Source organism: Camelus bactrianus, chromosome 8, assembly GCF_048773025.1.
Source record: "Camelus bactrianus isolate YW-2024 breed Bactrian camel chromosome 8, ASM4877302v1, whole genome shotgun sequence".
NCBI lineage: Eukaryota > Metazoa > Chordata > Mammalia > Artiodactyla > Camelidae > Camelus > Camelus bactrianus.
In genome coordinates, this window is record NC_133546.1 from 14622334 (window position 1) to 14643977 (window position 21644).

At 46.0% G+C, this 21644-nt stretch overlaps 2 protein-coding genes and 1 long non-coding RNA gene across 21 annotated transcripts in view; 2 read left to right on the forward strand and 1 right to left on the reverse strand.

Moving 5' to 3' along the window:
- Window positions 1–267: 267 nt before the first annotated feature.
- Window positions 268–1680, reverse strand: LOC141578339 (uncharacterized). The gene is made up of 2 exons (XR_012508545.1): window positions 1546–1680; window positions 268–801 (listed from the first exon to the last, which is right to left on the reverse strand). It is a non-coding gene; the product is annotated as an uncharacterized LOC141578339 (long non-coding RNA).
- Window positions 719–6539, forward strand: LOC105077317 (retinoic acid early transcript 1E-like). Of its 14 annotated transcripts, none has more exons than XR_012508543.1 (7): window positions 719–1037; window positions 1403–1496; window positions 2213–2315; window positions 2927–3190; window positions 3444–3722; window positions 4195–4261; window positions 4381–4517. XR_012508543.1 is itself a non-coding variant. In XM_074368180.1 (7 exons), exons 3-7 carry the CDS (start codon window positions 2240–2242, stop codon window positions 5737–5739), a joined length of 867 nt encoding a protein of 288 aa, XP_074224281.1. In that variant the 5' UTR covers window positions 719–1037; window positions 1403–1496; window positions 2125–2239; the 3' UTR covers window positions 5740–6539. The 14 variants fall into 14 exon arrangements, 13 of the variants coding, with proteins under 13 accessions (XP_074224281.1, XP_074224282.1, XP_074224290.1 ...); XM_074368180.1 differs by lacking the exon at window positions 4195–4261 and adding an exon at window positions 5630–6539 and having other exon boundaries at window positions 2125–2315; window positions 4381–4518; XM_074368181.1 differs by lacking the exon at window positions 4195–4261 and adding an exon at window positions 5630–6539 and having other exon boundaries at window positions 2128–2315; window positions 4381–4518.
- A 2294-nt stretch (window positions 6540–8833) lies between these two features.
- Window positions 8834–21644, forward strand: part of LRP11 (LDL receptor related protein 11) — a 49045-nt gene continuing 36234 nt past the window's right edge. For all 6 annotated transcript variants that reach the window (XR_012508540.1, XM_074368173.1, XM_074368176.1 and 3 more), the window contains exons 1-2: window positions 8834–9610; window positions 16487–16644. Coding sequence is in view for 5 of the 6 variants with exons in the window: in XM_074368173.1 (XP_074224274.1) it covers window positions 8977–9610; window positions 16487–16644 (792 nt within the window). In the remaining variant the exon portion in view is untranslated. The remainder of the gene's footprint in view (window positions 9611–16486; window positions 16645–21644) is intronic.

Below are 21644 nucleotides of genomic sequence, written 5' to 3' on the forward strand. Positions count from 1 at the left end.
AATACACAACAGAGTCAGTGTGGGTGGCAGTGTGAAGTGAGTGGGTGCACGTGTGCTGGGGGAAAACCTGTGCATCTGTGACCCTGGAGATTCAAGGGTGAATGTGGGGACCACTATAGATGAGGAGCAGGGAGGAATGTTGCCAGAGAGTGGAGGTGGCAACCTGCTCCCTCTCACTTGTCCTGGCCTTGGTCGCAGATAACCTAGAACAGAGTCACGGTGAGATTAATGAAATCAAAAGTGGGGAGGGAGAGTCAGAAAAATAAATTAGATTCATGGTGTCATGTACTTTATTTTATCTATCTGTTTATTTAACTGAATTTACAAGGAATCCCATCCAAGAATGACTGTCGTGTGGCAGCAGCCAGGTGGGTAGGGAAAAGTGCGTCAGGAAGTATTTAGGAAACACGGTAGGGGGTGATAGAAAAGTGAGGGACAGGGCCACAGGTCCTGGAAATAAGAGACTGGGAAGTCGTTAGTGCTTCCCTTTGCCGGTCCCTCTCTCCAGTCCAGGACCCCAAAGCCCCGCGCAGGCAGATAGGAGGAAGGAAGCTCGTGACCGTCCGGGCGTCCCTGACGCGCCCCTGCGGCGAACCTCGCACTCGGGTTCTGCTCCAAGCCCTCGCGAGCCTCCCAAGGCTGTGTGTTCCGGCCCCGCGAGCCTCACCGGAGGAGTGCGGTTTCCCAAGCGCCGCGGCCTCCGCCCGGGCCCCTCTTCGCAGCCGCGTTGGGTCGGGATCCCAGCCAAGCCGCTCAAGACGCAGTGGGCCCATCTCTGGCGGAGCCAGGGCCGCGGGACGCCTGGGGGTGATGCGAGAGAAGAGGGATCCAGATTGAAAACCCAGAAAAGGGAGTTTCCGGAACTTCTCTCGGGGACGTCTGCAAATGCCGACGATCTCCTAAGCTGTGAGAGCAACTTTGGGTGCACCGGGACAGGCGAGGACCGCCCTCGTGGCCCGGCTGCTGCCTGCGGGCCCGGGGCCTCCCTTGTCAACGACCGCGCCCTACACACAGGAAGCGTTGGACCCCGGCTGCGGGTGAGAAAGGGAGGAGTGGACGGCTAGTAGGACCCCTGGGCTGGTCCCCCAAGGGTTCCGTCTTCTCCCGCCGTCCCGAAGCCACCAACTCCGAGCCCCGCGGACTTTTACCCACCTGCTCGACTGACTGCCTGGGCGAGGGGGTTGGGAGTTTGGGGGTGGGGTGGGGGGAACAGCTGCGGAAGTGGGGATGGGGGGCGCTGCCGGGCAGGAGGGGGTCGGGGCTGCCAGTCAGTGAGGAAGAAGGGGAAGTCCTACACCTTTGCTTTGAGCTTGCGCCTCCCGTGCCTTTCGAGGATTTTGCTACTTGCCGGTGAACAGAGGCTAATAACGCCTTGGCTTTTCTTGTTTCTCGGCTCTAACAGGATTCTAGGACTCTATCGTACTTGTGTTTTTTCTTTTTCACAAACAAGCACGCGCTAGACCACGAGCCAGAAGACAGCCGGTTCGCCACCCCGGGTACGTGCCGGACGTGCAGGGAGCGGCGCCCGCCACCGCGGCTACTTACCGGGCGCGAGCGCGCGGGCGGGGGCGCGAGGCAGGCAGGCGGACGCCGGGACCAGATGGCCCTCAGCCGAGGCGAGTGCGGCCCAGCGCCCGCAAGGAGGCGCCAGGCACGGCGGTCCATCCGTCTCTGATGCACCGGATGCCAGCGACCTGCAGCTAGTTTGATTTAACAGTGGGGTGTACTTGGTGAGAGTGAATCAGAATCATTAAAGAGAAAAAATTTGAAAGGTTAGGAGTGGGAGAGTGGAGGTCGGAGAAAATATGAGAAGACGGTGGAAGGGGGACAGAAAAGAGACAAAAGAAGCTGCAAAAAACCAAAACAAAACAAAACAAAAACCAGAGGAAGTTATCTCGGAGGTTAGAGGAAACGGTGAGTGGAAAGAGAAGAGAGGGGCTCACATTATTTTGCTCCAAGAGGAAAAGGGTTTTGGGAGTTGAGGGGGTTGTAGAGGGGAGGAAGTTTATTCAAAGTGAATTTACTTTTAAATGTTACCTCTTTTTTTTTTTTTAATGAGGAATTACGTTCTGAATACTTGCAAAACACTCCCGTGGTATAATTGTTCTTTGCATTGTTTTTCAGTAGAGCTTCCTCAGTCATCTTGGACTGAGGACTCGGGGCAGTGCTCAGAGGTGAAGGTACATAGATGCACACCAGGCCTCTTTTGTAGGTTACTGTCCTAAAACTGCTGGGAAGAATGTTGCCGACATCTCACGCTACACGTCTTCTTTTGCTGATACTGCAGCTTATAAAACTCGACAAGACTCTGGGCAGTGAGTGTCCTGGGATCCAGACCTGGCTGGGGAGAGGGGAGAATGGGAGGGAGAGAGGGAAGGGAAAGGGCACCACACTGGTGGGTGCGCATCCAGGTGCTCACTTAGAACAGTGAGGGTGTGGTTCAGCTGGGCTGGCTGCCCAGGATGTTACACCTGCTTTGCCTGGCCCCAGCCAGAGGCGTTATCCCTGCTCCAGTGCTCCTGTGACAACTCTCTCCCTGTGGGCAAATCCTACCTTTTACTCCAGGAAGCCTTTAGTGATTACTGTATGTGACATGTGTCCTATGGTGTCTTTTCCTTTGTGGAAAGTCCTGCCTGTTCATGCAGATTTTAAGTCCCTGGAGGATAGAGACTGTCTTGTACTTTTTTGTACCTCAGAACTTGGAACCTAACGCTAAATAGATTTGTCAGAAGAATCCTCCTGGCAACATTTTGTGCCCCTGAGGGGTCCATGGTAGCATGAATTTTTTTTTATTAATCCTCAGTTAAAGGTGAAGTAGGACTAAGGATGCAGCAGATGGAGGGTGTCTGGGATGGAGACTCCTCCCTCTGCAGCCAGGCCCTTCAGGAGGCGTCTCTGGGGACACCCCTATGTTTCTCTCTCACAGATGCTCATTCTCTCTGTCTCGACCTCACCATCAAATCACAGTCCAGACCTGGACAGCCCTGGTGTGAGGTTCAGGGCTCGGTGGATACAAAGCCTTTCCTCCACTATGACACTGACAGCAACGAGGTCAAACCTTTGGGTCTCCTGGGGAAGGAAGTAACTGCCACCAAAGCATGGACAGAATTGAGCCAGACACTGGCAGAGGTGGGGCAAGAGCTCAGAATGATGCTGCCTGTCTTGAAACCACACAAAAACAAGACCAGGGGTAAGTGTGGGAAGTGGGTGGGGAGATGGAGACAGTCAGCAAGAGAGGGGACAGAGCACAGCACATGCAGGGAAGGGGCTTTATTTGAAAGAACTGACCACGGGTCCAACCATAGAACACGATGCACTTAATGGGCAAGAGCGGGCAAGTCATGGGGAGAAGAACACAGGCCCCTAATGTGCAGAGACACTTGAGCCACTGGGGAAGGATGGGCTCCGGAGGGTCCAGGATGATTCTTTTTGTGGGATGGCAGGTCCTCCCACCCTGCAGGCCGAGCTGTGTTGTCGGCGTGAAGCAGAGCGATGCACTGGTGCCTCCTGGCAGTTCAGCGTCGACAGACACACAGCCCTCCTGCTTGACGCCATGAACATGAAGTGGACAGTCATTAGTCCTGGAGACACAGGGATCGAGGAGTGGGAGAACGACCAGGTACTGGCAGAGTATTTCAGGAAGACCTCTGTGGGAGACTGTAATCACTGGTTTCAGGAATTCCTAGAACACTGGGAGGAAAGGCTGGAGCCGGAGCCCACAGGTAAGTGAGCAGAGTGTGGAGGAGGTAGTAGCTCTGCCTTCCCTGTGCAGATGTGAGCACGTATGTGTGTGGAATTGAAAAGATGATGGATTGACTGAGTGATTGATTTCTTAGTGGTCTCCCTGTCTGGAGAGTGAGTGACGGGCACAGGATAGGATTTCCCACCATCCTCCTTTCCCTTCCCACTTCCCTCAGCTCAGGAGCCCCGAGCCCCCTCCCCCCAATAACCAATGATCCAGTCCCCCTGCACTGCTAGATGGTCCCCAAATGTATAGGCATCACTGTGCTTCCAGGCCTTCCTTCTCTCCTTCCTGTTGTGATCTTTATCAGCTCAAATGTCACTTCTTACGAAGCCCTCACCACCTTCCCCAGACAGAATTAAGCACCCCCAGATCTGTCCTCAGAAAGGTCTTTCCCCAGCAAGCATGTCTGCCTGAATGGTAATCAGATGGACATTTGCTGCCTCCCTCAGGAGAGATGTGAGCTCTATGAGGACCAGGCACAACGTCTGTTCATCTTCCTCCCCAGGACCTGGCAGGGTGACTTCACATAAAGAGTCAGTCACTATGTGGGGGGACATGTGCTCTCCGGGAACAGAAGGTGCTGAGGAAGGTGTATTTTTAGATCTGATAAGGTTTTTGCTTTATGTTTGTTTTAGCACCAACATTACTGTCCTCAGATAATGAGCAGTCTACAGACCTCCAGTTAATGGCATGGGTCATCCCATCCATCTTCGTCAGTTTAGTCCTAATTGGCATCACCATCAGAAACCACAGGAGGTCACGTACCACCCAAGGTGAGAAGCAGGCTGGCCTGTGGCTCTTGGGCAGGTCATGATCTGGCAAGGACTTGGGAGAGGTGAGCCACAGGCCTCCCCTAAGCTCTTGTCCACTGATCCAGCTCTACATAGAAATGCACTTTCTATGTCTTGAGCCCCCACACTCCACAGTCGGGCTGGGAGCAGAGGCTGGTCTGGGCAGCACAATAGTGCAGTGAGGGGAGGGGCAAAGTACCTTCTCCTGTGGGGGCCAGGGTCAGAGTTCTACAAGGCCTATGGTGAGTGTTTTCTTGATCTGGTCTAACCCAGGGCTCCCCTGTCTTTTGGTGAAAACGTTTTTTGTTCTCTGAGGTCAGCATTATTTAGCTCAACAATTTTCCTAATGTTCTAACAGCTGTTCCATTATCTGATATTCCTTCTCCGGACCGTGAGAAGGTTACGATGTTTCACCACCTCTTACTGGCAAAACCCAACCCTTGATGACAGTCTGGCTGCCGATCCAGGCAGAGAAAAATATGAGAAGGGCTTAACTACCTCAACCAAGCCAGTGGATTTATGCTGCACTCCCAGGAGCAAAGGGGGTTGGGGAACCAGTAAGGAGGGAAAAGGCCACTTTTAGAAACTAGGTCTCACAGTGAGGGTTTCAAGGAGGCTGGGCCCCTCCAGAGGACTGGGTGCTGCTGACTCAGCCTCCTTCTGGCTCCCTGAGCCTGAGGGCTGTAGGCCTGCATGTTCGGGCAGCAGCAGGTCAGGGCCGCTCCAGTGAATGTTGGTGCCACAGCTGAGCTGAGCAGAGGTGAGGGGCAGGCCGCCCCAGGGAAGCACGTGCTAGACTGAAGGGGGAAGAAAATCTTCCTCCGCCTTTGGGAGGGGCCTCCCTATAGCCTCTCACAGGCCTTCCCTTCAGTGGGAGCGCCAGCACCTGAGAGATTTTGTGTGCCCGTGACACACTCCGACTTTGTCTTCTTTGGCCTCGTTTGACTGCTTTTGCTGATGTGACAGGTGAGAGAATAACAAACAAGAAGACAAAAAGGTTGGTGGGCAGCATCTCAGATCAGGAGACAACAGGCAGGAGCCCAAATGATCCAGAATGTAGCACAAACACCTGTTTCTTTTCTGAGGGTAAAAGGTGGTTCCAGGACTGAAGAGCATGTCTCGACTTTTCACAACCCCTCAGACTCTGAGAGAAGCAGGAATCATGTGCACAGAGGGGTGCAGAGCCAGGACCCCCTGACCTGAAGGGAGAAGCAGCACCTGGGACCAGCTGCCTGGGGCCCAGGCCCTCCTTCAGGCCCAGCTGCCCTTCCTGCCCTGCCTGTGACACGTCTCACAGGCCCACCCACTGTGACCCCTTTTCCCCAGGCCAGTCTGAAGTGAGTGTCTCCTGTTCGCAATCCACAGAGATTTTACCAGGACAAATCTAGATCACTCAGCTGCAAGGCGTACAAGCCCATGCAACGGATCCAAGGAGGAGGCCCGGGAGGCGCCCAGGGGAGCCGCGGGGACTAGGAAGTGGTCAGGCAGCTCCTGCCTTCACTCTCTCCCTCTCTCAGGGCTGTGTGTACCCCGAGCTCTTCCTGCCCCTCCCGCCACTCCCTGTGTCCCCTCTGCTGAGCGGCTCTTCTGCCCCATCGTCCCTCACAGGATCCCACCTGGTTGCCCAACCTGGTGGCCCCACCTGGTTCCCAGCTTCACTTCCCTCACTGGTTCCACTGTCCCTCGAATCTAAGTTCTGTGTTCCTGGGAGACAGTGTCTGATCGCTGGGCTCGGGACAGGGGTTCCTCATGGGTCCATCAGCAGTGGACGGGCCTGGGTCACCTGGGAGCTGGGGCTGCCCCTCCAGGGATGTGGGCAGAGCAGACGCCATGAAAAGGGTGAGGATGGGAAGGAATCTTAGTGCAATGACGGCTGGGCTGGCGGGTGTGGGAGATTCCGGCTTCAGCTGGTTATGCGCCTTCTAATTGTGCAGAAGCTTCTTCATTTCTGTGGGGCCTGGGTTTTTTACCTGTAAAATTAAAAGGAGGAATGTGATATAATATTTATTGGCATTTATTGAGCATCTTTCATGAGTCAGATGCCTTTCTAAGCACTTCACGTGCACTAGTTTAACTTTTTAAAATGCCTATAAAGCACTTAAGTCAGTCACTAGGATGACAATCTGATTCCAACACACAATAATCTACCAACAAAGTGCAAATCTCAGTTTGCTGGACCTTTTCCCTTAATAATCTCAATTCCATCTATTGGAGATCATTAAAATATAGACACATCTCCATCTATTCAGATCACAGCCCTGAATTTATATCCTCACATAAAAATTCTTCTGTCCATTCATAAGGTTGTGACATTTAAGCTTTCAAATCAAAGATATTTTATTTCTAAAAAACTGAAAGGAGAAAGAATTAGAATTTGGAGATAATTTATTTCCTTTATCACAAATCACTGTAAAATATTCAAGTGATATAAAATCTTATGAAGTCAAAATGTGAACATTCCCCTTCAGTGCTCCCATCTGATACCCTAGAAATAACCACTCTTAACCGTAAACAAAACATTGTCTTTTCCACTTTTTCAAAAGATTGTGAAGTTAGCGAGGTGGGGAAACTTTGGCTGTGCTGGAAGGGCTTGGACATGTTGTCCCTGAGAAATGCAGTCCTGTCCCCGTCTTTCTTGTCCTCCCACCATGGAAGAAATGAGCTGGGTCTCATTCTGTACTGAGGCTCCATCGTTGTCCCTAAGATAGGAGTGAGGTCACATGTCCATCTAACGCCTTTGCAAAGGCTACATGAAATCATGTCATGAAAGAGTTTGCAAACTGGGAGATCATATACAATTGTTAGTTAACATTATATTATTATATCTGTTTATTTTTAATACTTAATAATTATTATAATAACTAGTTTTAGAAGTTTTGCTGGGTCTGAATACCTTCAAGGAGAATTTCACCACACGTGAAAATTTTTCCTCATAACGAGCTTTCTCAGGCTCTGAGGTGTAAGGCAAAAAGGAAACCTTACGTTGCTTCCTGGGCATCTCAAAGTGGCTGCAGTCGTGTGGGGTAAACGTCTTACAGCGGAAGAACCTGGAGCCCAAAGTGCTGGCCTCCAGACACAACCTTCAGGGCTAAGAGGCCTTTTTTTCTTTTTCCAGCCTCAAAGTCACTCAGAAACTTACTGTATGTTTCGTGAATGACAAAAATATTGTGTTAGTTTTTTTCCTTTTCTCTTTCTATTTTTACCTTCTAATTCTGCCTCCTACTCTGTTCTGGACCTGAAAGCTGTGGGTTCCCAAATGTCAGCTCTGGAAATAAAAATTATAGCAAAGACTTCTATTTTCCTATCCAGTGATTTATTCTTGCCCTCCTAAAAAACAGAGACACTTAACAATGTACAATTCACGACGTTCAAGTTTCTAATAAAAAAACTGTCAAAAGAAGAAAATATGATTCATAATCAGGAGAAAATTGAATCTACAGAAATGGGCTCAGAAATAAACAAGAAGCGGGAGCTGGTCACAGGCAGCTAGACTCTCGGGTAGCATTACCTGAATTGGACATTTTCATGTACCTTATTATGTCGTGTAGAACACAACTCTGTAGATCTTGCAAGACCCAAGATGATGGCCTCTGCTCGCGCTGTAGAGAGGACTCAGAATGGCCTGTGTTCAGACTTATAGTTATGTCTGGGTAAAAGTGACTGACTGCGACTATTATTTGTGTACTTTTCCACAGCGCCGCCGCCTTACGTTGCCCCCGAACATCTTGGGGACCTAAGATCGGGAGAGTCAGGGACGTTGGGGATGAAGGGTTGAAGATGGTGCCTGGTGATCCCCGGTTCCTAGCTGAGCACGCCCTGCCTCTGGAGCAGGCCAAGGATTTGTGAACCCCCTTCCCCTTCTCCCCAAGCGCGCGTAACCCTTTGAGCTGACACCCAAGGAGGACTGACTAATAACGCGCAGTGCGTTAAACACAAACCCGGCCCAGACTCGGAGGGCAGGGGGCGCAGATCCCTCTAGGGGACGCTCTCCCGCCAAGACTACTTCCCTCAACCGCGAAATGGGTGGGTGTGGGCGGGGTCAACGGGAGCAGAGAGAGGGCGTGGTGGGCGGGGCTTGGCGCGCCCCGCCCCCGGGCCACTGTTCCCTCCCCGGGTGCTGATTCTCGCCGAGGTCGCCTTTTCCGCACCAAGCGCCCCCCGGCTTGGGGCAGACAGGCGCCGCTGCGCCCAGAAGCCCCCAGAAAGGACTAGAGGCGGTGCCAGGCCGGGCTGGCCATGCCTCCAGCTGCTGCCGTTCCCGCCGGCGACTGCGCGCCCGCGGCCTCGGGGACGCAGCCGGGCCCCGGGCGGGCCGCTCTCTGAGGCGCCGGGGCCTAGCACCCGCCGCGGCAGCGCAGGAGGGCCGCAGGGCTCGCGCTCTCCCGCCTTCCTCGCGCTCTGCGGCCCCGCCTCGGCTCGCTTCCTCTGCTGCCGGTCGCCATGGCCTCCGCCGCCCGGGAGAGCGCGGGCTCGGGGCGCGGACGGCCGCCGCGGCACCGGGCGCTGCGCGGGCTGCTCCTGCTGTGCTTGTGGCTGCCCAGCGGCCGCGCGGCTGGGTCGCCCTCCGCGCCGCTGTCCGAGCTGCACGCGCAGCTCTCGGGAGTGGAGCAGCTGCTGGAGGAGTTCCGCCGGCAGCTGCAGCAGGAACGGCCGCAGGAGGAGCTGGAGCTGGAGCTGCGCACGGGCGGCGGCCCGCAGGAAGGCTGTCCGGGCCCGGGCGGCGGCGGCTACAGCGCCATGCCGGACGCCATCATCCGCACCAAGGACTCCATCGCGGCCGGCGCCAGCTTCCTGAGGGCGCCGGCGGCCGTGCGGGATTGGCGGCAGTGCGTGGCGGCCTGCTGCCTCGAGCCGCGCTGCTCCGTGGCCGTGGTGGAGCTGCCCCGGCGGCTCCCGGCCCCCGCCGCCGCGCTCGGCTGCTACCTCTTCAACTGCACCGCCCGCGGCCGCAGCGTCTGCAAGTTCGCGCTGCACCGCGGCTACAGCAGCTACAGCCTGAGCCGGGTCCCGGAGGGCGAGCAGGAAGGCCTGGAAGCTGGCGCCCTGGCCACCGGCCGAGCCGAGCTTCGGCTGGGTAAGCGCTCCACTGGAGAAGGCTGGGGCCAGGCCGCTTGGGTCCTGCAGTCGCTGTCCTTGGACCTATTGGTAGCAGCATCTGGGAGACCCGCCTAGGCAGGAGACCTGGGACCTCCTCAGCCGAGTCAGAAAAGAAACACCCTCGATCCAAGTTAACTGACTTACTTGCAGGCATGTAAAGGAGTGGCTTTGATTTCTCACCCTAGGGATGTTTTCGGAGAAACCCCAGTAGACTGGGCAGAAGTAGGCACGGTAGGCTGCTTCTGGAATTTTTCTAAGCTTAGGGAAGGAGGCTGATCTGAGAGGATTCACGAATTTAAAGGAGAAGAAAAGTTCAGGAAACAAAAAGTTTATTTTATTCTCAAAGATTCTTATAAGTCATGGTTTGTGTCAAGTAATTGCAAGAGCAAAATCTAATTAGATACCAGGCTGCTCATAGCACACCCTGATTTCTTAGCTTGGCTCTCGCCCTATGATTCCACCTGTAGTTGCTTTCATCAGACATAAATGGGAAGAGACACGTGTCAGGTTATTTTGAGGTAGATCCAACTGATTCCCATGAAGTACGCTTTTCTTTTGTAAAGAGGGAAAAGAAGGGACTTGATTAGTTGAAAATAAGAAAGCTTAAGGCACCTTTTGAAAAGGAGCTTAAAATGATGCTTTGCATTCTATAGTTTTACTTTCTAAGAATGCTCAGAATGAGAATCAAGACACATACTGGAGACACACAAAAAATTGTAACAGCTGGAGATTAAGGTCACTGAGGGACTAAAACCTTGATTGGGTCTGCTTGTGGTCAGCTCAGTGTATTTGACTGCACTCTGTTGCTGTTTACTTTGTAATAACCTAAGAGTGAAACCATAACAAGATTAGACGGGCAGAGCCTCAACCACTTTGGACATCTGGAGTCTCCATGACCTTTGGGTCTAAAGAGAAGGATCTGGAAATCTGTATCTACAATGGCCCACCTCACTACCTACCTCCAGGGGAATAAACATTAAAAGGTCACCCTAAGACTGCTCAGCCTTGACGCAGACCCTGGGAAGGATCCTAGAGTTTTCTCCCTGAAGTGGAGACAGGAGGCGCTTTCACTGGGACCCCCACCAGCATCCCTGAGCACACCCATGGCTGTTACACACACACACACACACACACACACCCCTTTCCTCTGCCCAAACAGGAACTCAAAAATCCCAGCCACAAAGAAGCAAAATCCCTTTCCCTTTTTCTCAGTGCCCATCTGGAAGAAACCGACATTGCCAAAAGGGAGAGCTCCTATAAGCCAGGGGAAACCAAAAGGAAAATAAACAAGGGAAGAATATGCCTGTGGGGGGCGGAAAGTTCAGTTTACTAGTAGAAGATTCTGAGTCATTTTTTCTTCCACTTTCTTTTTAGCCCTTCCCTTCATTGGGGAGAGTTTGTCTAGAAATTCAGTTTTCTAGATGGTCAAGGGTACATATAAATGGCCACTGGGCTTGGTCTTTATTCTGGAAAAACACTGTCTTGCTCACACTTAGATCCCCAGTGGTATGGATACGTCGAAGCGTGCAGCTCAGACCCAGAGCACCCTCATTCTGTCTGCAGGTAGGGCAGAGGTTACCCTAGCCAAGTGTTCTGCGTTTTCCCTGCCCAGACCCTTAACCTCTTGAAGTTCTTTGTGCTTCTGAGACTAAGTTTTTCCTTCTTGAGTGTTTTTGTTTTCTTTTTTTGAATCTTGTGAGCAGGTGAAGTTTAAGGCTAAAGTAGTAAGAAAACGGTTTTGAAAAGCTCTTGCAGAGAATCTGTTAGGGGACTGAGGGGAATGGGAAGATCATGAGGAAATGGTGAGGGGCCAGGTGGGATGGGCTAGCACAAATTTATAGCGGGTCCCATCAGCCCTGTTTGTTGCCACCTTTATTGAGTTTGGCACTGTTATAAGCTCCTTAGACACATGAACTCTGTCCTCAAAACACCTCAAAATCTGGATTCTTATTATAATCCCCACTGTACTCAAAGGCTTAGTGACAGAAAGTAACTTTCTGGAGGGTCTCGTAGCACATGAGCTGTGGAGCTGTTCTGTGAATTGTGAGCTGTGTTGGGTGAGTAGTGAGCTATGTTATGTGTGTTGTGTTATGTGAGTTGTGAGCTGTGTTCTGGAGCAGCTTGAGTGCTTTCTCCAGCAGCACCAGGCCACCTGGAAGCAGACACATCCATGGTTGGGTTTCCATGCTGGGACTGAGTAGGTGGCCGTAGGGGTTGTGGGAGAATGTGGGAATGAGTGGAGGATGCTGGAGAGAGGTGTGTTGAAATGACAGCATCTGCCTGCAGTGTGTGCAAAGGTCAGAGTAGGGGGCTTGAAGCTCTTCCACAAGAGGGTCCCTGCTAATCCTCTTGGGCCTTGAGTGCTTTCCTTGCCTTCCAGCCAGGCTGCTGTGAGGATCAATGGTGGACGTGCTTTGTGAATTATAAAGGCAGCACCCATGTACATGACGTTGTTATATGACCCTGGTTAGGTTGCGTGGCTGACTGGAGAGGTTGGGCCACTGGGTTCTCCGATGAATGTGAAGAACAGCAGGAGAAAGAGACAGGAGTGGTTAGGACCCCAGAGGAATCTGAGAATAGTTTCCAAGGGCTCATGGACCAGAACCTCTATTGCTGTTTCCACTGGACATTCAGCTTGAATACTGGGATCTCTGGGTAGACCCTCTGTAATTTGAGAAGTCAGGACTCTTTCTGTGTTAGGAAAAATCAGAGTTTTCAGGCAGTGCTCTGTCCTCCCCTCTGCAAGCCCACACACTGCCACCCCCAAGTACAGAGGAAGGAGTTGATTTAGGAAGGTTCAAGACTAATCTCTCCACACGTGCTCGACCTATCTCACATTTCTCACATTTTCAACCTGTCCCTTTTGTGTTATAAATAAACATCATAGAAGAGTAGCAAACAATTGTGCTTAATAAGTAATATTGAGATAACTGGTGGGAATGGTGGGGAAAATACATTTAGACCTGCAACTCTGATCACGCACAAATGAATTTCCAGTTGGGTTAAAGAATGGAATTTTTTTTTAAATTACACCATAGGTTACTCCATACATAGGAAGATTTGAAGGAAATAAACTTGCTCTTACACATATGGGGGGAAGATAACTTTCTAATCAAGAGATCACAAAGAGAAAGAATGTGTTATATACACATTTTTTAAAACTTCATTATGTCAGGAAACAAAAGGAATTGCAAATGAGTCTGAGAAAATATGAGATTAAAGCATTTATTATATTAATAGAAAGCTTATGTGAATCAGGAGGAAAAACAAAAAGAAATGAGCAAAGGATATGAACACAGTTCCCAAAAGAGGACATGTAGTTGATAATTATGAAAAAATGTTCAACCTTTGAAGTAATCAAGATGCAGATAATACCAACTTATACTGATTAAATTGGCAATAAGTTTACTCTGAAGTTTACGTTTACATTGACATGCTAATGGAGAACTTAATATAATCTTACATGGTCACTGAAAGTGTAAATACCACTTTTTTGGAAATCAGAGAAGATAGCAGAGACCATTAAAATATTCATTCTCCTGAAGTACTTTTTTTTTTAGGAAAACTATGCTAAAGGAAAAGTATGAGCAAAGAAGTTTATTATGGCATTATTAATAATGGTGAAAAAAAGTGGTAATGAAGTAAAATGTCCAATAGTAGAGGTTGAGAAACTGTTATGACAACTGTGAAGTTTATACAGTGACACTGGCAATGCTGGGATATATGAATAAATATCAATAAATAGAATATATTAATAAGTTAGTAGGTTAAATTCAGGATGTATCTTTATATTTACTATTTAAAACCAGAATATACATCTAATGCCCCCCAAGTACAGGGGAAGGACAGAACTTTTCAGTTAGACAGATCTGGGCTGACATTTGGACTAACAAATTTATCACTTGTGTGATCTTATGCAACTAAGCTAGCCTCTCCGACCCTAGTTTCCTAATGAGTGTGAGGCAGATGACAGTCCCTGCCTCAGAGGCTGTTGAAAGTTGAGCAAAACCGTGGCTCAAAAACACTGCCTGGTACAAAGAAATCACCCAATAAATGGTAGCTGTTAATTACTATCAGCTGCTTAGAAGGAGAAAGACTAGAACAGTACACACCAAAAATGAAGACAACCATATTGGGGTTGTGAGTAATTTTTTCCAAAATTGTTGCTATTAAGAAAAATACAATGAAAAAAAAAAAACAAACCACAAAAGCAAACAAACAGAAAAACCAACATGGATTTTGACCCATAATACCTAAGCCTCCTGCCGTTAGTCTGGCCCCACTTCTGTATCCTCAGCCTTGGCTGTATCATTTGTGCCCACAAGGTAAAACCCAAATTACAGACCTCTTTCTTGTTGTTAAGGCTCTGTTCAGAGCAGTGTTGTAAATCAGAGTAGTTAACAATATCTTTCTCCATATAAAATGCCACCTTGATGTGCTCCATCGAAATTGGAATGAGTTTTATTTCACCTCTGTGGAGTTTATCAAGTGTGCTCAGGTTTCAAAGGAAGTCAATGTTTCTATAGTACTTAATGTTGGTTTATTATATTTTTACAATGAAAATTCAAAGTTACATTTATCTTGTTTTTCATCACAAATTGTTTAATGATAGCACACCATTTCCTCTTCTTGTTGTCATTTGTTTATTTCTAAGGCCTGTTTCTGGGTAGATAAGCTCTGGCTTATTTTAAAATCCATTATACAGTGTAATTTGCCTGGACTCAAACTGAGGAGGAAATGTAGTTCTGTTATTTCAAATACGACAGGGACCAATTTAGAGAACATGAGGATTTCACTGTGTTCATAAATCACACCTTAAGGCTTACCTAAAGAAAAGTAAATGACTAAAGTGATGAGTTTTTTCTTCCAGGAGGGCCAGGATTAATTAGTTTTATAATATGTGGGATATTTCAGAGATTACCTACCTGATTTTTCCATCTTAAATATTTTTGGTTAAATCTTTGAGGACCTAAAAATACGTTATTAGTGTCATTGCTGTTTATATCATATAGGTATATTTTAGTTTGTCTACTTAAAAATGGTATTTTAAAATAAGTTTTAATGCAGATAGCTGCTAACTATAATGTATCACTGCTGAATTATAAGATTCCAGAATTGTTAAGTGGTAAACCATTGTGTGGAAAGTGAGAACCTTCCAGAAGCGAAGGAAAGTTCTCTGTAAAAGTGTAAAAGGGCCTATTAGTAATGTAATTGCCATCTCTCTCCTTACCTAGGAGAAGTAGAATAAAGACATTAAGCATCGGATCTTTGCTCACGTGTAAAAAGGCAGATCAAATTTCTTCTAAAGCAGGGGTTGCTTATGTGGGTTATTTAATTCGGAGTTACGGGTCCTCATTGTTTTCAGTAACTGTAAAAATGGGACTTACCTTCTCGATAGGTATGTGTACCCTTTGGCAAGCAAATGTGCTTATTCCTTGTAAACTTGCTCGTTAAAAAAAGAAGTCATCTGTCTTTGAGGCTGGCAGCGGCATTCTCATTCAGAAAAGCCACAGCTCTAAGAGCTGCAAGCCCCTCCTGACATAAATCCTGGCACTGGGACTTGAGAGGAGCACTAGATGACGAGATAGGGCTGCACAGGTAGGTCAGGTAGGTCTCTGGACATCCCCTGAAGCAAGGAAATGACCCAATCAGATTATCATTCCAGAAGAGTCATCCAACTGCAGTGACTACCCTTTGTTGCCTAATGAGAAACTAATAGGATTGCTGCTAACCCCAAATTGCTCACTGGGCATCTGATTGACCCTTAGAAGTTTACTTGGGAGGAAACTTTGGCTGCATGAGAAGAAAGCAGTGTCTTGTGCAACATCATTCAGAATAAACTAAGGAAGAACTAGTCTAAGCCAGAATTTGGACCAGAGCTTTGGCGCTGGAGGAGGGAGGAAATAGTGCAAGCCAAAAAGGATGCATTAAAAAACCTGTAGAGTTTGTTTTTTTTTTCCGAGCTACATTACATTACTACATTTCTTTAAAATATATGTGCATTTGGGTAAGATGCTTAAATCAATTAAAATATTCACAAATTTGCTCTTAGAAATTCTTTCTGTATCTGATAGCTTCTATGAGTCATCACTGAAGTAGATGTGAGTTAAATATTACTATTTAGTGAACACTAAATATTATTTAGTACCATTAATGATCAAAGGTAAATATATCCCTGTTTGCTATTTTAGGGTATCTCAGAAACTCTTTGCCAGCTTCTGTTAAAAAAATTATTACAAGCTATGAACCTCTTTTATTTCCATCGATGAGAAATTGGATTCCAGAGAATTTCTATCTGGATTTTATTTTGTGTGTATCCCAGAGCTTGCCTTAACTTTCCAAAATTTAATTTATTTCCTTTTCCTTGAACACTTTATATTATTTATATTTTTAAAACTTGAAGATAAGAAAAAAAGAAAATCTACATCAGAGGTAAATTTTGGGGAGGTTTGTTTCAAAATCTCTTTTAAATAAATTCATTTAATTCATTTGAACTTAACTTATTTATAAATTAAGTGAAAATTTCATTCTAGAGAATAAAACTACTCCTCCAGATTGAGGGGCCTAGTACTGTCTCATACCCACAACTTTGTCCTTGCTACTGCTAATAGCTAACACCCCACACCTCCTCTTCTGCATGTATTATCACTAAACTCTATATTCATAGTATATTTTATTGTTTATTATGTGAAGAGAATACAGTGAAATAATTAAGAAAATAACTTGCACTTGCTATACATTTTCTTGCTAGTTCTTTTGCTGGGCTATATCTATGCTAGCAAACAGATACCTCTCTTAATAAGTTAGAAACAAAATAGGAAATAATCTCTCTTGTGATTATTTTCTTTCACAGAAAAGGACGAGCCTCCACTTAGCAAGGCCGGGCAGGATGTGGTTTTGCACCTGCCCACAGATGGGGTGATTCTGGATGGCCGTGAGAGCACAGATGACCATGCCATCGTCCAGTATGAGTGGACACTGCTGCAGGGAGACCCGTCAGTGGACATGAAGGTAATTCATGTAGTCATTGTAATGAAAACTAATGTTTCAGTGACGTGGTCTTTGGTAATATCCCTCCACTTGTGTTCCCAACATGTCTATAAGCTAGCAGAAGAGGTATAAAATAGAGAAAGCATAAAAATGATGGTTGAAAAAATGTTTTATTACATGAATTTATTTTTCTACTGAGGGAACAGTGATCTTAATCATTTGTTTTGAAGCTTACCCTCATTCTTGATGCTCTTTTGTTGACTTCTTCTGAACACAAAACCACTTCAAGAAAAAAGACCCATGCTTTGTTTTGATGACTCAGCTTACTTAAAAAATTTTTTTAATTTCTTTTTTTTTTTTTGGTTCAGAGTCTAAGTAGAAAATTTGAAAAAGACAAAGGAGCATAAAGAGGAAAATAACAATAGAATGAACTCATTCTTCCCATGACCTAAAAAGCAACCACCTTACCTAGTAGTCAGGCCTGCTTGAGACAAATGAGTTAATAAATGAAGGGGAAGGTGGCACCAAACACTCCTATTCAGTGTTCCTCACTGATTTCCATCAGTCTTCTCTGAGCTGCGCTGGGATTGCTGCAGATGGGAATGTATCACTTGTTCTGTGGCTGCCTGCACACGGGGAGTCTTTTTTTTTTTTTTTTTTTTTTATTGAGGTATAATTGACATGTAACATTATTTTAGTTTTAGGTGCACAAGATAATGACTCGATATATCTTGTATATATTGTGAAATAATCACCACAATAAGTCTGGTTAACATCCGTCACTACACATACTCACAAATTTTTTTCTTATAATGAGAACTGTTAAGATTTAGTCTCTTGGCAGCTTTCAAATACACAATACAGTGTTGTTAAGTATAGTCATCATGCTGTACGTTACACCCCCATGACTTATTTATTTTATAACTGGAAGTTTGTATCTTTTGACTCCTTTCACCCATTCTGCCCATTCCCCACCCCCTGCCTCTGGCAACCACCAATCTGTTCTCTTTATCTATGAGCTCAGGTCTTTGGGGGGGGGGTTGTTTTTTCAGATTCCATATAAGCGTGAGATCATACAGTATTTATTTTTCTCTGTCTGGCTTATTTCACTTAGCATAATGCCCTCAAGGCCCATATATATGCACACCACATTTTCTTTATCCATTCATCCATTGATGGACGTTTAGGTTGTTTCCATATCTTGGCTGCAGTGAACATGGGGGTGCATATATCTTTCTGAGTTAGTGTTTTTGTTTCCTCTGGATAAATATCCAGAAGTGGAATTATTGGATCATCACGGGGAGTCTTGAGTTTTGAGGAAAGTGGTTTTTTATTAACCCTTTATAGATAAGAGTGTTTCCTGGCTTAGGCGGATAAATCTCATCCAGATCACTTCAGTCAGGGGAGGTGGGGAAAATCGGTACTGGTTTTCCGGGGTTGCCGTAACAAAGTACCACAGACTGGGTGGCTTAAACAACAGCAATTTCACACAGCTCTGGAAGCCAGAAGTCCCAGATCAAGGTGTTAGCAGGCTTGATTTCTTCTAAGACCTCTCCTCTTGGTTTGTAGTTGGCTGTCTTCTCCTCCCTGTGTCTTCACAGGGTCTTCCCTCTGTGAGGAAGCACTGATTTCTATTCTATTGTAACAAAAACAAGAGCAATAATTAGCTAGTCCTTCAAGACTGATTCAGGTACATTGATTTACTCAACAGTTACATAGTCTTAGAACAGGACTGGACCCTCAATCAGCATCTCACCCAGCCTCCTGTCCATGTAAGATCCCCTGCTGTTGCATCCCTTCCAGTGGTCATCCAGTCTCTGCCTGGTATTTCCAGAGAGGAAAGCTCACTATTTCACATCATGTTGCATGACATCTCTAATCAGCTCTAATTGTTGGGCCAGTAGGGTGTGCCTCCCTGTAACTTCTATGTATTGGTGCTGGGTCTTCTTTTTGGAAAAGCATTGAACACATCTTTTAGTTCTGTGTATCAGCCAGTAAAGTTTTGTTTTGTTTTGTTTTGTTTTTTAATGAATGTCACCACTTGGAATAGTCTTCTCAGAGCTCAACACTCCCAGTTCTTTCAGATGTTCTTCATATGAATTGATTTTCACACAGCCCACCATTCAGCCTCTTTTGGCTTTTCTCAGATTCATCCATGCTCTTCTTAAAATCTGACATCCCTAATTGAAACCCGTATGTAAATTGTGGCTCTTCCTGACCCGGACTATTACTTCCTGTGATCCAGATGTTGTCTTCTGTTCTACTAATGAAGATTCGTTTACATAAACTATGTTAGTAGCTGCTTCACACAGTAGCTTCATGTTGAGTTTTCCATTAGCAGGATCACCTAAAACCTGCTTCATCTTTCTACACGAACTGTTCTGATGGCCTGCGGTGATGGATTCCTACGTTTGTGTAAGTGATTTATTGAACCTGAGTGCAGGACCTTATATTTATCTTTTTTTACATTTCAGTTTTTGGCTTTCATCTACAACAGAAATAATTCTGAACTTTGAATGTCATCCATCTTATTGATTATTCTTCTGTGCATTGTGTCAGCTGCAAAATTATTATATCTTTACTGAAATCTCTGAGAACTAAGATCGATCAGGAAAGATGCACGGACAAGTCATTGCTCAGACCACTCTGAGCGCTCTCTTGAGATGGACACTGACTGTTAACGGGCACTCTTGGGATAGATTTGTTCAAGCAGCTGCAAATCTGTCTCTATTATCATTTAGCTTTTCATAGTTGCTACTAAAAGCTTTATTCTGTAAACAATGAATTGTGCATATGAGTGCTGAGTAAAACTAATGCTGATGATTCAGTATTTAATTTACTGAAGATATTTATAAAGAAGAAACAGAATTAGGCATTTCTTAGAGGCTTTTAGGGCTGACTGCAGTGCCATCAAGAGGAAAATCTGTACTGATTCCCCAGCCAAGCGTGTAACAGTGATAGCAGATAGACTAAAATTATAAAGCCACCATCTAAATGACAAAGTCTGCAATAGAGGAGCTGTTGGGTGCCAAACTGCACCCGTCTTATAATGGTGTCCATTCATGAATGCCCCCAAAGTTAACTCATCCCACCATGACTTCATCATAATAATAGCCATTAGTGATTGAGTCCCCAGTCAGTTTCAGGCAATTTAGACATATCTGAAATCCTGAGAATAACCTCAAATGTAGGCTCATTCTCATTTTGTGGATTAAGATTGTCAGAAAAAAAAAATAGTGAAAGACTTTGAAATGGCAAGAGGATACTTAGTACCTTTCAATTGAATGCCAGCATTGCCTAGCAGATCCTTCAGAGTTAGCATTTATAAACTGCAGAAGACTGACAGTAATGCAAGTGATTGTTGTCCATGGAAATGCAAACCATTTTTTTTCATATAGAGTTGCAATTACTTTCCACTCTGCAGAAAAGAGGGTTCCAAACATGAAACTTTAGCACCCGTAGGTATTAATTTACTATTAAATCCACTTCAGTACCTAACAAGTACTAACAGCAAACTTGCTTCAGTTTTGCATCTACTAGCAACTCATGTCAGCATTCATGGCTCTGTATGTCTGTCCTTCAGATTCTCCTTCGAGTCAGTGGAAGACCTGTTGGTTCTCTTTCATTAATGAGTTAAATGAAATCTGTGGCACACGTTCATATATACTGTGTGAGAGTCAGTTTTAACATCGTGAAAGCTTTCCTTTAACAGTAAATAACCACCTTGACAGGCTATCCTTCTGATCCCTTTTACTTGGGCCGTCTGATTTTACACCCTAAAATTTCTGACAGGAAAATGGGGACCCTCAAATCAAATCACCTTGTTTCTAAGAATGGGATCCAGCTGATGAGAATGTTCGTTTATATACTTCTTCAGGCTACAGAATGGGGCTCACCTGGAAGGTTGTTGGGAACAGAGGAAGGGCAGCTATAGCCCAACAAAGCAAAGCGATGAACTTAAAACCCAGTGTTGGATATCCTTGTTCTTCAGCCCTGGAGCCTCCCCACCACTCAGGAGCTCTCACTGGTTGGGCTTTCCGCTGGGTGCCTATCCCAACCCCTTCGTGAGCCCTCTCCTCTCCACCTCCCTTTTTTCCACCATCTGCAGAGTCCTCACCCCTTTCTCTCATCTTCTGTGGTAGCACAGTCAGCCCTCCCTTTATCTTGTGAAACTTTAAGACCAGGTTTCAGACCTATCCTTTCATGTCCAAACGACCCATTCAGGTGTTCAAAAAACAACAAAAATCAATGAAGTTCCCACCCTAAGAGGAACTGTGCTGCCAGCTTCATTATGATAAAATTAATAGTAACCTTTTTTAGCCTCTAGTGTGTGTTCAGGACTGTACTAAACACTTTCCATTAACTAAGCATATGGGAAAGGTCATGTTCCTGACTTAGTTTCTTCATTTATGAAGAAAATGAATAGGAGAGATGATTGGTCAGAACCAGGAGGCTATCCACCAGGTTATAAAGTTAAATAATCTCTGCCCTTGAACAGGATATTCTACATCCATTTAACTGAATATTAATCTACAATACATTCTTAAATGTAAGAAGACACATTTTTCAGATAGTCCATTAGATGACTGAGTTTCATAATTATTCAACATAATGCGTTCAAATCTGAAGTCAGAAAGTAAAATATGACATTTAGGAACATGATGTAGAATATAAAGATTTTCAGGGAGATTTGGAATTCATGAATCTGTAGGTTGATTTCCATTCATCAGTTGTGGAAAATTTGACTAAACGGTTTTAGAAGACCGTGTGTAATGGAAGCTTACTAAAGGGTGGATATTGTGTACACCAGTAGCTTCATTATTAAATTAAAACCAATTGCATGCTAGCATGCCTGCTGTACATAATTAATTTTTAAAAACAGGCGCTAACAAAACAAAATAAAAAATCAGATAGGTAGATTATCATCCAAATTGGAACATGTTTGGGAGTGAAAGGAGGTGGTATTAATAATTACACCTGGACCACAAAGACAAACCGGGGATGTCCTGAGCAAACAGAAA

Coding starts and splice junctions, on each gene's coding strand:
- LOC105077317 (XM_074368180.1), top strand. CDS start 2,240: ATGTTGCCGACATCTCACGCTACACGTCTTCTTTTGCTGATACTGCAG. Junction 3,191..3,443: donor ACACAAAAACAAGACCAGGG/GTAAGTGTGGGA, acceptor GTGGGATGGCAG/GTCCTCCCACCCTGCAGGCC. Junction 3,723..4,380: donor GCTGGAGCCGGAGCCCACAG/GTAAGTGAGCAG, acceptor TGTTTGTTTTAG/CACCAACATTACTGTCCTCA.